The 16,810-nt window shown below is 40.7% G+C and overlaps 1 protein-coding gene across 1 annotated transcript in view; it reads right to left on the bottom strand.

Moving 5' to 3' along the window:
- rapgef5a (Rap guanine nucleotide exchange factor (GEF) 5a) overlaps nucleotides 1-13,031 on the bottom strand; it is a 45,467-nt gene extending 32,436 nt beyond the window's left edge. Inside the window, exon 1 of the mRNA XM_042332115.1 lies at nucleotides 12,737-13,031. Within this exon, the coding sequence (XP_042188049.1) occupies nucleotides 12,737-13,031 (295 nt within the window). The remainder of the gene's footprint in view (nucleotides 1-12,736) is intronic.
- Between the last annotated feature and the right edge of the window lie 3,779 nt (nucleotides 13,032-16,810).

The raw sequence follows: 16,810 nt of genomic DNA, 5'->3' as shown, positions 1-16,810 counted from the left end.
ACCATATAAGATACCAGTGAAGAATGGTCATAGGAAGTGAAGTGAAGCCACACTAAATGCTGCCAAAATCTTCATCCATACTTTTGTCACCTCTCGCCTTGATTTCTCAAAACACACTCCTTGCTGGTTCCTCATATCCACTATCCACAAAGTCCAGCTAATCCAGTGCTCCAATCCTCATATCCTTATCTGCACCAAACTCCACATGCACATCTCCCCAAATCAACTGCCTTCCTGTCTCTGAGCAGTTCAATTTTGATATCTCCTCCGTATCTCTCTGACCCTCTCATACCTCACTCCTCTGCCTGCCCCCTTCACTTAGCTAACACACAATGCACATCCCTGACTCCTCTGCCCCACCATCAGTGTCCATGTCTTCAGTCCATTACACCTTAATCTCTGGAACTCCCTGCCTCAACCCCATTGCCCCTAGTTTATCTATCTTCAAATCACACCTGAAAACCTACCTCTTTGACCATGCCTTCCCCTCCCCCTACTCCCTTGCCCAGGGTCCAATCCCACCACCATACAATGTTCCAAACTGTTAACCTCATAAAGTGCACAATAAAAATGCAAGTTGTTGTTGATGTGGATGCTATCTCAGGCTGCTCAAATTCCTTTGCTTACAAAATACATTTCATTATAGAACTCCTGCCGTTGTGGGACATGAGCGTGTTTTTGTTTCATTTATTTAGAAGAACTATTAATAGTTGAGCATCATTGGGGAACTAGATGATCAGCAAGAATGCACTCTCAGGGGCTCCAGCTGATGCTGCTTTGAGCTGTGACAATGACCTTCACAGCTGCCAAAATGCCTTGTTCCTAGTACAGTACCGAGATTAGAGTTGATGGAAGGTGCATACGTTATAGGACTGGAACTAACCTTCTATCTGTGTTTGAAACAATGGGTGTAGCACATATTAAAAGCCAATGGCAAGACAGGAAAATCGGGACCCATATAATTACCGTGGTAAATGAGAAGATTCAGGCTTTATTAGTTAATAATAAATAATAATCCTAACATTTGGTATTGTGTCTTTCACGTCAGGAGTACATTCCAAAGTTCTTCAAAAGATATACTGTCAAGTGGACTGACTGCATTTTATGGGCAAACTCACAGCTAACTTTGTGGGACACAACAGTGTCCCACAAACAACCATGAAGTGAATGACCAATTTTATTTGGAGGATTGTTAGTCAGGACACAGGGAGAAACTCCCTCCTCTTTCAGAATTGTGCTATAGGATCTGTAACATTCACCAGTATAGGCAGACAGGACTTTGTTTAACCTATCATCTGAAGGATGGTTAATGCTTTTTAAGAGATTCTCTAAAAGTCAGGTTTTGATTTTGGCAAGTGAAAGTGACAAACAGAAATAATTCTCAGATGCAACAACTGCAGCAATGGGAAAATAAATTCAGTGCGACAATGAGGTCTAACTTGTGATATTCCCAAGAGGTGATGGGAAGAGCTACAACAACAACAAGATTCCATTTATAGAGCGCCTTTCACGTCGCTAATCATGGTTTGCACAGGTATCACAGGGAAAAAGGCTGGATAGTGAAATGACCACTATAGGTCGGTGGGGATTTGCTTACCATTTTATTTTTACATTTTGGCGTATTTTACGAAATTGTTGACCCTAATCCCATTATAGGTCATCTGAAAAAGTCCAAAATAGCCTTCCCACAACATTTGCCAACTTCACATTTCATGATGTTATTTAAAATGCGGTAAAAACCTTTTATTAAAATGATGTGCACTGACTACGTAATAAAGTCCCTGTGGATACCCATATTAGACAAATCTTGTCTCATAGTTCTCCCTATAACTCAGTCAGGAATAGGGCCAGATATTCTTCCCATTCAGGGGCCCTCCAGGGAGAGAGTGTGCATTCCGTTCCAATGCACAGAAATTTCCACGTGGGATGTGTAGAATTCTCAGTTTGGTTTGGATACTCTTAATCATGATGATGGGTTTCCACATGTGCCAGACATCCAGCTGACCGTAAAAAGTCAGCTACATAAGAAAGATCTTGTTTAACTTTCTTCCTTTCCATGCAAAACATGTTTTTCAAGGTACCAAGTGGTGGATTGCCTGCTTGGATGGTGCTAAAAGCATCAACAACAACAACAACAACAAGATTCCATTTATAGAGCGCCTTTCACGTCGGGAGGACGTCCCAAGGCGCTGTACAGTTGGGTCAGGACCCGAGCAAGGGGGAAATGGTGAGGGGAGGGAAGGGAGGGAGAGGGGAGGGAAGGGAGGGAGCGAGGAGGGGGTAGAGAGTCAAGAGGGGAGCTGAAGGCACGGTCAAAGAGAAAGGTCTTGAGACCGGCCTTGAAGGAGGAAAGGGAGGAGGCGGCGAAGGCACTGGGGATAGAGTTCCAGAGCCTCGGGGCTGAGAGGCTGAAGGCCCGGCCACCGATGGTAGGGCGGTTGGGGCGGGGGATGTGGAGCAGACCGGAGCCAGAGGAACGGAGGGTACGGGCAGGTAAGTAGGGGGATAGTAGGTCGGAGAGATAGGAGGGAGCAAGGCCATGAATGGCCTTGTAGGTGAGGATGAGGATCTTGAAAACAATCCTCTGGGGATGGGGAGCCAGTGGAGGCGAGCGAGGGTGGGAGTGATGTGGTCCCAAAGCCTGGTGCGGGACAGTACAGAGCATTTTATAGTTTAGTGCAGTTCAATGTGAAAGTAGGATGAGCTCAAGAGGCGTTTTCAGTGTCTGAAGATTACTTTTAATAATAATAATAATAATAATAATCCTTGCATTTGATATAGCGCTTTTCACGTCGGGAGGACGTCCCAAAGCGCTTCACAGAACACACTGTAAAGTGAATTGACTGTATATTTGTGGGCGAACGCGGCAGCCAATTGCGCACAGCAATGTCCCACAAACAGTCGTAGATTGAAAATGACCAATTTAATTATTGTTTTTAGTTTTGGAGGGATTATTATTAGGCGTGTGGAGTAAGGAAACTTGCCCAAGGTTTCGCCCTGCCTGGAATTGAACTCAGGTCTCTCACTTGCAAAGCGAGTGCTCTAACCACTGAGCTACAGGACTCTTGTTGGCTTGTCTTAAAGAAACATAAGGTGAAATGGGATTCCGCCTCGCTATAAATGACCACAACCACTCTTCTGCTGCCAAATGTCATCATACACTGCTTTTGACAGTCTAAAGCAGACACACCCAAATAACATATCCATGGGGTAATCAATGTTTAGTATATTAGATACGTAAATATTGAGTTGAACAATTATTCCAAAACCAACACTGAAACCTGCAAGGTATTGAGGCCAATTGGCACATCCCAACTGAGAGGGTTCAGCTAACTCAACAACTCTACACTGAGGTGCATCCTTGGGACTTCCTGCTGTGTATGTTTTCTTCTTTTACATTGGTATGGGCACATTTTTGTGGCTTTTTTAAAAAATCCTGCATTGATTTATTTGCCAAATATTTATCTGAATCTTCCCCCCCCGCCCGAAATGTCTGATAGCATCTGTCACCCCTCTGGTTAGTACATTCAACATAATTCACCCCTCTCTGTGTAAAGTTGTCATAATTTTAGATGTCAGCCTGGCTCAGTTGAGTCAGGAATACACGCTCCATTTCACAGAAATATTCTGGAGCACTTTGACATGTTATAGGTGATGTATCAAATGCAACGATTATTATTATTAAAGACACTGCATTTTTTTTTGTTCATCTTCAGTAGAATTTTTTCCATAATTATACATTTGATTGGCCTAGAAGAATACTTCAGTTGCAATTTACCATAAACCAAATATCTAAAATATGTATTTGAAGAAATCATTGGACTAAAACTTTAACCCTTTCACCAAGGCTGACCTTTATTTAGGTTTTCGATCAACAATCCTGGCCAATAATTCCCCATGATAAAATTTGACCATTTGCTTCATGGCTGTTTGTGGGATATTGCTGTGCCCAAAATGGGCTGCCGTGGTCACCTACAATTACACAGTCACAACACTTTACAACGAATCCTGTGAAGTGCTTTGAGAAGTCCACCCAATGTGAAAAGGGGCTAAATTAATTGCAAGGCTTATATAGTATTAAATACACACCGACTGTGCCTGAGCACAGTGCAGGTGAATCAGGATAACTCAGTCCTATCAGTTCACAATATTCTCAAAACAGTTACAGCATTCACCTAACACTATCTGAAGGATAACTGTAGCAGCAGAACCCGGGATGTTCTATTTCACTCTTAACAATGGCTGAGCTGAGTGTTTTAGATAATATAACAATAATAATCCTCACATTTAATATAGCGCTTTTTCGGATCATTTAGACGTCTTGAGGAGTTTCACAGGATTTTACTGTGAAGTGTAGTGACTGTGTATTTGTAGGCAGCCAATTTTGACGCAGAAAGGTCCTGTAAACAGCCATGAAGTGAATGAGCAAGATGTAGGGCTATCATAAACTCAAGGATAATCCAAAGAAATTGATTGAAGGGCATGTGAAATAAGGAGAATGAGTAAATGGTTATATATTATTTTGTCTTTGTAACTAGCCAGAAGGTTAACAATGGTCTTTACTAATCTTACACACTCCTTTCTTCCTAGGTATGTACATATAGCAGTGAGCTGCCCTGACCTGTTCCGAGTTCTGAACATAAAACCGTATGGTGTCCAGTGTAGAGGCTGAATACTGAATGTGTGGCAGAGATTGAATAACTTTTTCAATTGCCCTTCGGGACCAAAGTTTTGTAAATAAAGAATGTGACCATCAGGAAATATTTTGATCAACAGCAGCAATCTGCACAAGGAAAATTCGGCTGCTATGAATGATTTTTTTGTAGTGGATGATTTCACAAAAGCACATTGATTGATGAATATTTTATTTCAGTGTTTAGTGCTCAACGGGGGTCTATTGCCAAGCTGACTTTTGGGCTGGAGCTGTGACAGATCCGTGGCTATTTTCCATTGATTGATGGGAAGAATGCTATTCCCACCTTAAAGTTGCCAGCTCTTTAGAGTATTCAGGGTTGATGGAATTTCTTGCAAAATCCTACAATGCCTCTGGGCATCACATTGTATTGCAGGCAAGTTCAAACGCATGCCTGTGTGTTTGGGGGAAATAATTAGACAGACACTGCATTAAAAAGATTTGACAAGGCTTGTCTGCTGGTTTCTGTTAACCATTAATAGTTCTGAAAAAATGGTAAGGAGTCAGCTCTCTGGAACAAGTGATGCTATCGATGACAATGTGAATGGAAGAGTGGAAGGAAGGAAGGAAGGAAGGAAGAAGGAAGCAAGGAAGCAAGGAAGCAAGGAAGCAAGGAAGCAAGGAAAACAACTTGCATTTAGCATTGCACCTATAATGTAAAACCATTTCAAAACAGTTCTAAAGTAATTACTGTCGCATTGCAGTGCCTATTTTTGGAGGCAAACGCACTAGCCATTTTGGACAATGCAAAGACCCACAAACAACCAGAAGGTGAATGACCAGATCATCTGGAGGATTCCTGGCCAGATCACTGGGGGGAGAAACATCCATTCTTTTTCTTATAGTTTCACCCACCTGAACAGCTTATGGGATCTCAATTTAACATTGAAAGCTACAAGAAAATCTAATCATCTCATCAGATAGGTATGGTTTGAATAGAAAATTAAAGGTCAGAAATTAGAACTAGGATGTCTGGTTGGATATTTAAAAAATAATCCTTACATCTGATAGAACGTCTTTCACACCAGGAGGCTGTCTCAAAGATTTTCACAGGATGTACTGTAAAGTATTATCGCTGTCCAATTTTAATATGTAATCATTTTGGAATATTAAAATGAAGTTTTAAAGCAATCTAACTGTACTTAATCCTCTCTCCGTCAAGTGAATTTCCAATATCCAAAGGCTGACTGGAAGGGTTTCAAGAGGAGGTGGACCCCTTGCGACCCCTCAGGCGCCGACACCATCAGCATCCAAGGCTGCACTCTCCACCTCTCAAAGCCAGTCAGGAACCTCGGCGTTTTGTTCGACCCTGAGCTGTCCTTTCTCCCTCACATCCGCAACACAACTGGCACCGCCTTCCATCACCTCCGGAACATCACCAGACTACGGCACTACCTCACCCCTCACGCTGCTGAAACCCTGGTTCACGCCTTTGTCACTTCAAGGCTGGACTATGGGAACTCTCTCCTCACCGGCCTTCCCGCCACCTCCCTCCACAAGCTGCAGGTCATTCAGAACTCTGCAGCTCGTGTACTGTCCCGCACCAGGCTTCGGGACCACATCACTCCCACCCTCACTCGCCTCCACTGGCTCCCCATCCCCCAGAGGATCCAATTCAAGATCCTCATCCTCACCTACAAGAGCATTCACGGCCTTGCTCCCCCCTACCTCTCCGACCTACTATCCCCTTACCTACCTGCCCGTACCCTCCGTTCCTCTGGCTCCGCTCTGCTCCACATCCCCCGCCCCAACCGCCCTACCATCGGTGGTCGGGCCTTCAGCCTCTCAGCCCCGAGGCTCTGGAACTTTATCCCCCAGTGCCTTCGCCGCCTCCTCCCTTTCCTCCTTCAAGGCCGGTCTCAAAACCTTTCTCTTTGACCGTGCCTTCAGCTCCCCTCTCGACTCTCTACCCCCTCCTCGCTCCCTCCCTTCTCTCCCCTCACCATTCCCCCCCTGCTCGGGTCATGACCCAACTGTGCAGCGCCTTGGGACGACCTCCTGACGTGAAAGGCGCTTTATAAATGGAATCTTGTTGTTGTTGTTGTTGTTGTTGCTTGGAGGACAGGAAGTGAATGCTGAAAGCATGACATTCTAACCGAATAACAGGGATTTATAGATTGGCGCTGGTTTGTTTGGTTCACCGCCTGAGCATGAGCACATGGCATCAGGGAAAACACCATCAATCAATGGAGTGGAAAATAATAATAATATCAAAAATGGAGTAAAAATAATATATATATATATTAATAAATAAGGATCTTTCTCCCAGGCAAGCTAAGAGGTGAGGAAGCTGGGCAAATTGTATTTTGTTACAAGGACACAATTCCTATTCTGAGAACACTTGCTGTGCTGCAATCTTATTGCAATTCATATAACAATGTATTCTGTGCTACAAAATACTACACAAATCTTTTGCTCACAGGACCAACTCTTTAATAATATTCAAGGTCCCTGGGTCAGCCACGGGCTGCCTGAGAACTTTTATCAGATCATTGCTGAGCACCGTCAATGCTGCTATTAATGTTGCTCTATTGTGAATTGAGGGCAAATATCACTGCTCCTGATATTACCTTTTCCAGGTAATGTTTGGAGCACAACTCCCCACAATTTGAGCTGCCTTACACCCCTTTTATACTGTACGTTGGTGACAACTACCCACGAAACGTGCAGTATAAATGCAGGAAAAATCTCAAAGTTGCATTTACATCACATTTACTCCGTGCATTGATGTACACTCAGTCTTGACCATGTTGCTCAAATCTGTAAATGCCATTTCTACAAGTTCCACAGAAACTATGTCAAATTGGTGAAACTCTAGAAACAGGGAGAATCACTGCAACAGACTACTGGGAAAAATTTGCACTTAAAGCCACTGGAATTAAAGGTATCTATGCATCCTTCGCTTACCAAATACATGGTCACTGCACTTTACACTAAATCCTTTACACTAAATCCTACATTGAAGCCCTGAGACCATGAAAGATGTCACCCAGGTGTCTGACACATGCAGAAACCCATTGCCATGTTTGAGTATCCAAACCAAACAGAGTTCCTTTGGTTCTGACGAAGGGTCGTGATGGACCCAAAATGTTGACTCACTTTTCTTTCTCCATAGATGCTGCCTGACCTGCTGAGTTTTCCCAGCTTTCTCTGTTTTTGTTTCAGAGTTCCTTACATACCACCTATATAAGGAAATTTCATACATGTTTATTGAAATGGAATACAACCTCCCTCCCTGGAGGGACACATCAGTCTGGCGTGAAGGGCGCTATATAAATACAAGTTGTTGTTTATGTAATTCTGGAAAGTATTAGGCACAGGTTGGCAAGAGCCAAGGTTTGGGAACCCAAGAGGGTACGCTGAGGTACTGCTGGAGTCTAACCAGCTAAAACTGGATAGCTTATGAAGTTTGTGGCATATAAAAGGCGGTATTTCAACTGCAAGGATTATTATCTAGCAGAAGCTTGCAACATAAAAGAGCAATACTGAAGGAGGAGTGAATAATCTAGATATATAGGATGTGTTAAATATAGGGATAACACACCGATAATCTGCAAAACACCCATTGTCTGGACTCACACAGGAGTTATGATATTGGAGGGAACTGTACTCAAACAAGAGTGATTGCCTTCAGGCAAGGAAAAGAGGAAAGAAAATGAGAGCACATGATGAAGATAGAATTAGAATTGCAATGTTTTGTGTAAATACATAGAATCTACATCACTGAAACATGACATTAGGCCGTACTCCACACGAACCTCCACTCTTCCTAATCTCCCCTTCCCTCCCTCCACCCCACTCCTCTATTCCCTTCTTCTTCATGTATGTGATAGATTGGTGTTTTGGAAATAATTTTTTATCTGCATAGTAAAATAGTCTTATTTTTTGCAATGATAATAATAATCCTTGCATTTGATACAGTGCCTTATCACGTCTTCGAGACATCTCAAAGCACTTCACAGAATATACTGTAAAGTGTAGGCTGTTTTATGGGTGAAACACAGCAGCAAATTGCACACAACCGTGTCCCACAAACACTCTTGGATTGAGTACCACATTATTATGTTTTTGGAGGGATTATTACCCCCGAAAAATTATATCAAATTCAAGGATTATTATTATTCAATGCAGATGGAGGTTAGAAGTAGAAAAAAGTGTGTTTTAATCAAAAAGAAACCGTGAATACAAGTGTAGGTCTAGTAGTTACATTATTAGAAGTGGAAACACTCCCTTTTATTAAAAAATGTACCTTATTTTGGTATAATACAGTACAAATTTACCTTTATACTGGGCCTTTGGGATGTCCCAAAGCAGTTAACAGTGATGACTGGGCACCAAGCTGGACATCTACTCTGAAAGAGGTGGGGAGGGGAAAGAGACCGAAAAGAGGTAGATCAAAGAGGTAGATCTTGAGACAGACTTTGAACCAGGTGAGAGAGGGAGCGAGAGGGATGGGCTCCAGGATGGAGTTCCAAAGAGTGGGGTCAAAAAGGCTGAAAACCCGGCCATTGACTGTGGGATGGGTAGGGTGGGGAACACGAAGCAGGCTGGTGCTCACTGAGCAAAGGGAGTGACTGGGTCAATAAGATTTGAGGAGGTAACAGAGGAAGGTGAGGCAAGTCTGTGGAGGGATTTAAAAGTGAGAATGAAGAACTGTTTGTAACAAGTATTGTCCACTTACAATATCAGCCTTTCTCCATACTGTTCATGATAATAATACATAAATATAATCCTAGCATTTAATACAGCACCTATAACACCCAGAAGGTCTCAAAGGATCTCACAAAGTTCCTGTAAAGTGTAGTGATTGTGTATTTTTCTAGGCCAACATGCAGCCAATCCATTAATGTTATGTGAATGTCAGGGTTGGTTACAAGCAGAATATGTTCTTATACTGTATTACAGTATATGCTGTTCGTGGATGTCCTAACGTGTGACTACATTGTCTGAATGACCTAATCACAGGCTGGTTGTAGTGTCTGGTATGCATCACATGGTAGGTAGAAGAATATTACAGGGCATTTGTGACTGTGCAGCATTGTGACTGATAGAAATAAATTGCACAGCTGGATCTTTGCAATACTTTAGCCAGTTGCTTGCTAAAAATTGATGAAGTATTAAGAAGTGTTCTAAATTACACTGGAAAAAAGTCTTCTATTCAATATTACACAATACTAAAAGAGAACAAGACACAGTGAAATCAAAGTATATTTTTTATGTAGAACACACTGACAAAACACAAAGTACTAGTTGCGTTACTTTCAATGTCAAAAAATAAGGCTATCCTCCCTAGGGGTGAGACTGTCCTCTTTGGAGGGAGGTAAATGGGGAAGTGGTTAGAGCACTCGCCTCGCAAGCAAGAGGACTTGGGTTCGATTCCTAGCAGGGTAAAATGTTGAGCAACTTTCCTTACTCCACACACCTCTGTTTACATAGCAATAAGTAGGAACCCGGTTGTTAGTCGATTGGTAGATCGCTTCTCCGGGAATAATAATTCCTTCACAAAATAATAATAATTTGGTCACTTAATCCACGACTGTTTGTGGGACACTGCTACACGCAATTGGCTGCCGCGTTTTGCTCACAAAATACACAGTCAATTCACTTTATAGTATATTCCATGAAGCGCTTTGAGACATCTCGAAGGCATGATAAAGCACTGTATCAAATGGAAAGATTATTATTATTATCTCCTTGGAACTAAATTGGCTCCAAGGTTATGTGCTTAGCAACAAACCACTGGAATCAAGTCAATCCTCTGCCAAGCTGGTCCGGAGGTTCTATTGATGACAGACCAGCAAGCCTGGCTCATCAGCAAACCTTGGAGGGACAGACGAGCACAAAGAGCAAGATTCCTTCCTACTCAGCTCCTGTTAGCCATGCAAGGCAAAGACCTAACGGGAACGGTGGACCTGGCTGCACAAACAGGGGAAAGCTTGTCAGACAGGTCTTTCAATGGCAAGCTGTGCAGTTTAAGCTGTGCCTAATACTTTCCTAAGTTAGCTAAGCAAAGTGAGTCCCTCCAGGAAAAGAGTGCACATTCCAATCTAGACACAGGACATTAACATATAGATCAATCTAGTTTGGATGCTATTAAGCATTGTGATTGGTTTCCACATGTGTCAGATACCCGGCTGAACAACAAAAAATTAAAAACAGGGTTCAGAAACAGAGAGGTCAAAATTTCACCTGTGTCTAGATGTACTCTATTTATGAAGTATTTCAGAGTGTTCAGAATACGGCAAATTCTAAAATACGTCTTAATTTGAAGTTTTTATTTATGTTATGTTATTTTAAGGTTGAATTCCACAATTTGTCAAATTCTTCCTACTTTGAAATACTAAGTGAATGGAGTAAATTTAGACTCTGGTGGAATTTCTCCTACAAAGCTTGTCATTTGAATGCATTGATGGCTTTTGCTAGTGTTGTTTATATTGAACTGTTAAGGTACAATACTGGATGTGGCAACATCAATATATTTTATGTTTCTACATTATTTATGCTGACGCTGCCCTGAGAGAGTTGACCAATTTATTTTTCCACGGGCGTCTGCAAAATGTGTCTCAAAAGTATTGGGGTGGAGGAAGGAGCGTTTAAGATAATTACAGGCTGACACAAGGGATTAGACATAAATTATTTGTAAAAAGCCAGAAATGAAAAATCATATGCTCATGTCTGATAACTGGGTGAAACCTATTAACAATGTGGCAAGTTGAGTACTTGTTAGATCGACACAGATCTATTCAAGACTCACTATAATTATTAAATGGAAATGGTACAGGAAATAAGCAGGTTTTATATATGTATTAACCAAAGTATATTTATGCTATTTTACATAGTATACATTTCGTACATCTGCTTTACGATGTTTTGACAACATGGTAAGGCGCTATATAAAATGCAAGGATTATTATATTATTATTATATATAAATAGTCAGGTAATGTAGGTTATATATGCATCTATTATTTTGCTATAAGTCTGTAAAGGTGAAGACAATAAAATTGCTTATTGAAAACAATTACAGTTTGGAAATTATCTACAGTAGTTTTCATCTAAAAATGTCTGCAAACCATAACATACAATCCAAAATGATGTGCAATACATTTTCAGAATTCCCTGCTTTACTTCCAAACTTAGAACTGCCTTAAAATTCAGTGACATTTACCATCCAACTCTTACCACAAATGTGAAGGTTACCAGCAAAAGTAATGCTTTTTAGCAAAAGTTTAAGTAACTCTATTAATTGTAATGCATCCTTTGCCTGAAATATATTGAACAGTTTGCAGAAACAAAGTTCTATTGTACAATTTTCTGGTATGAACTATTTTTCCACTATTTTATAAAGGGTGTAGAATTTTCAATTTCTGCTTAAATCATAATTTCGATTTAGCTTGATTCTGGCAATGCTTGCTCAGTCACAGTTTATAGTCAAGGTACAGATGACAATTGGTGTGCTGATCTCTCACTGTCAGAAAGCTTTACAATGTTAGTCTCATTGTACCTCTGTAATTAATAATGTATAGCAGCAATGTTGTACCTGTCTATTTTGGGCCAATTCTGAATTCTGAAGGACCTACCTAATATTATTATTAGTGTGAATGTCATTAGCCTTTCGATCTTTCTGTCCTAAGAAGATCATTAAGAACTATTTTTCGCTTATTTTGTGATCTGCATCACGAAGAGAGAGAAAACTAGCACAGAATGGATCAGTCAGAACCGAGTAAATTATGGTTTGAATTTGCCTTTCTGCAAGTGCCAATCTATAACACATTGCAACTGTAACAAGGGTTAGAACAGCAGTAACAGGAGTGTTGTACGAGACATTCTTTCTGGCACAGTATTTGTTTAAAATATACACAGAACAGGCCACAGTGAAAATGTTAACAAAACTATTTGCTTTCAAATATAATGGGAAGAATGTAAACTTCAAACAGTGTTGTTGTATTGGGCATGCCATAATACGGTAGAACATGTTTAATCTTATAGTCACAGCATATTAATGTATCTTCAATTTACTAGCTTGATGAATCATAGCCCTTACCTGTCTCTTTGCATTCACCTTCCTCCAGATGTAGATCATTCAGGAGGTGCTCGAGAATCTTCTCGGGGGTCCCAGACACCACCACATACCTGTCAGACAGTGAAGAATCCACAGAAGAGTCATCTTCAGTTGAGGACTGGGAAGGAATACTCCATTCATCCTCTGAATCTTCGTCGATGTATTTAAAATAAGGCACATCAAATGCAGGCAAGGTCACAATTCTAGTATCTTCAAAGGTTTCTGAAACCTTGTCTTGTATGTAGGCATCAAAAACTCTCAGTCTGGAACTTCCCATACTGCTTGCTTTGTTTTCTTAACTGACAGCACATTACATAATATCAGTGTTGTATTATTTTCTTTCCCACTGTTAGATTCCAGCTGATATGATCCATCTGGCTGCTGAGTGCTCTGCAGAGTATGTGAACCACTTACCTCCAGTCATTCTGGGCACTCCCTGCTGTGGGGGCTGGGCTAGCTGACGACACTTTTTTCAGGACGAGTGCATCTTGGCCTCGTTCTTTCATTCGCACTGTATTCACTTCGTCATTCTGTTACAAGAGGAAAACAAGAGGGAAACACTGAGATTTCATGGGAACCACACAAGGAGCTGCAAAACAGAAACTGCTGTATTGTGCAATACATACACAGATCCATTGAGACTTATTTTTCCATTTAGTTGATGCTGTCAAGGCATAGCTAGTTATTCAATGTGGGGATATGGCCTGTCAATTGAGAACATCATTTTTAAACAGGCAATAAAATTTAAGATCTTTGAATCTTTTTCCATGAATGTACTTTTAAAATTAATTTGTGTTTAGAAGGAGCACACTGCAATATATATAACAAGACCTCTGCAGCACTTTACGTGAGTGGATAACAAGTGGAACATTTAAGGGTAATTTATCTGTTGAAACTCACAGAAGTCAAAGACATGGCCCACAAAGAGTATAATTATTGAATGTGAGTTCCAACAGGACAAAAGCAACTGGACTAGACATTCCATAAACCATCTGAGATAATTAAACCTAGTAACCCAACAAACAATAAATTACATTTATATAGCATCTTTCACGTCAGGAGGACGTCCCAAGGCACTGGACATACTCTACATGTGAAATAGGCCTGAAAATCTGCCATTGGAGCAGAATTACCATTTCAAATGACCAAAGTGAAAGAGAAAAAATGTGTAGAACTGTATCAGCACTTTGAGGCACTTCCTGGTCTTGTTGTTGCTGAGTGCAGTTGTAAAGAGAACTATACTTCGAAAGGCAGACCAATCACTGGGGCCAGGGAATCATCCCATTCAGCTCCTGTTAATCCTGCAAGCCAAAACCCTAAAGGGAGGGTGGTTCTAGCTGGATAAGCAGTGGGAAAGCTTACCAGACAGCAATAACAATGTGGTTTAGCTAGTTAGACTCCAGCAGTACACCATTGCACAGTCTGGAGTCCCCAAGCCTTGGCTCTTGCCAACCTGTGCCTAATACTTTCCAGAATTGGATAAGCAGGATGTGTCCCTCCAGGATGAGAGTTCATATTCCATTCCAACAATCTATCTCTGGAATTTCCTCGTGTATGTGGGATGCATGAAATTCTCAGTTTGGCTTGGATACTCTTAAGCATGGTGATGGGTTTCCGCATGTGTCAGATACCCAGCTGACCAAAAACTATATAAATCAAATTGTTGTACCACAGTATTAAGAAACAGGAGTGAAATAATAACAAGACATTTCAAGTTTAAAAAAAGGAGTAATTACAGTAATGTTGAGGGGCTTCCTATTTTGCTGCATTTCATAATTAACAAAAGGAACACTTTACGAAATGCCACAAATTTTATCCCGCTATGAATTACGGATTCGTTTTCACAAAGTTAAAAAAATTCTTCTCAAATATTTTGTGATGGCTTGGATATGTGATAGTTTAGAAATGGTCTTATCGGCTACTTTGTTTAAAAAAAGGAAAGATCAAAGGCTAGCAGACTTTTTAAAATATTATTGTTTCTTATTCATAACAAGGTGAATGAACAAGGTGTGAATGAACTATTCAGTGTACCATGTTTATTGTAACAGACCATCTACTGTCAATGTTGTCCCTCTCACAAAATGAATAAGTGTAAAGTTCAAAGAACACAAATCGGTACTGGGAAATGCAAAACATGTGTGCAACGAGTGTTTAACTGTGAGGGGGTAACAAAAGGAAATGACACACAGCAAGTCTGCACAGAGAGAAGGAGAGAGAAAGTTCAAATTATGACAACAAAGTCTGTACTTTCAAAGAGAAACTATTTCTGAAAAACATCTGCAAATGTATTGCGTGCTTCACAGAATTTTCTGTACAGTGTAGTGACTGTGTATTTCTAGGCAAACATGGTAGTCAATTTGCACCCAATGTTCCACAAACAGCCAAGAAGCAAGTGACAAATTTGGGGGGGTTGATGGCCAGGACATGGGTGGGGGGGAACATCTGTTTCAAATAACGCCATGGGATACTTAATGTCCACCTGAACAGGCAGATAGGACCTTGGTTTAGGTTCTTATCTGAAGCACACCACATACCCATGTCATTTCTGTGCTACTCACTTAGTAGCACAGGGGCAGTGAAACACCCTTTGTTAGCAATTTAAAACAGACTGTACAAAAAAGTTCTCCATATCTCTATATATTATTCAGAATGAGAGCCTGAGGTAGCAAGAGGTCTTTGAGATTTCAGGGTGAAAATCGGAACCTGTGAGGTATCAATTATACCAAAGTTGATTAATCCAGTTAATAAGGCCACTCGATAACAAAGACAAGTGATAACAACAAATTGCATCCATGTAGCATCCTTCATGTGAGTAGCATCATGAAGTACTTACTAAACATTGGCTGCAGGTGTGACCTTAAATCTCACCCCCACTCCGATATAATAAATGTGTCCATGCAGCGTTTTTCCATGCTTTCAACAAGCCGTTTGAGCCACAGTTGCTAAATGAAGCTCTATTTATAGAAATATAATGCATCACACAATACATTTTTAAGATTATTGCTACCTCATAAGACTGATAAATAAATAATAAGATGAAGTCTAAAAGCTTGTCCTGATGTCAGATTCAATTTGATTACATTCTGTGTATTACCTGAATTCAGCTCGGGGGCAAGTATTATTTTATTTATTGAACTGACAACAAAAACTTAACTAATAGTTTTGCCACACAAATTCCTTTTTTGAGAAAAGACTTGTGTAAGGCAAGGCAATACTTCAGTTTCCATAATCGAAGGGTGAAAATTATTTTCTGACCTTGTACTGTTTAAATGTCAAAGGATCATGGCCAGACTTTCAGTGCAGTTAAAGTGACCCTGAATGATCCTAACTCTGTTTGCCTATCTGCAAACAACTAATTCCACCAGTTTTAAATGGTTTCTCACCCCCATTCACAGAAGATACTTTGCAGACAAGATCAAAAAAAAACTAAATTACTTATTTTTGCATAAATGTCTGTTTTCAGTCAGATAAAGTAAAGCATTGAGAAGAAAGGTTCTTTAGAAGCTTAGAAGATGTAAGAACTAAAAGTTTCTTCTCGAATGCTTTCAGGTCTGTTGCAGATCCTGAATGCCCTTGAAGTGAAAAGCCAAGAAAATGAGCATTGAATTCTCCATGACGTTCTACCACTCTGCTCAATGTTCCAGTCACGAGGAAGTGAGGTGGTGCTGAAAGTAAAGGACTAATTATTTAGGTATTGTCAAGAGAGAAAGAACTCACACCAAATGGCCCAATCGCAAACATGTGGTGTGTTTATACTGCACATTTGGCCAACACGTGCTGTGTTTGTACTGCACATTTGGCGATTAATCACCATAACCTGTGTTGCAACTCAATACAATACAATACACATTTATATAGTGCCTTTCTCATCTGGAGGATGTCTAAACATACTTCATCAGTTGGTTGAGGACCCGAGGGGGATGAGAGCCAGGGAAGGTGAGAAGGGGATAGGATATAAATAGGAGTTCATTCCACACACCCACTGTTTCTGCGTTTTATACTGGTGATCTTTAGTTCTGTGTTCAAAGGTTAAACAGCCAGTTTATAACTACATTA

The sequence above is a fragment of the Callorhinchus milii genome, unplaced genomic scaffold, assembly GCF_018977255.1.
Source record: "Callorhinchus milii isolate IMCB2004 unplaced genomic scaffold, IMCB_Cmil_1.0 Scaffold2, whole genome shotgun sequence".
NCBI lineage: Eukaryota > Metazoa > Chordata > Chondrichthyes > Chimaeriformes > Callorhinchidae > Callorhinchus > Callorhinchus milii.
This window is presented reverse-complemented; position numbering and strand designations above follow the sequence as displayed.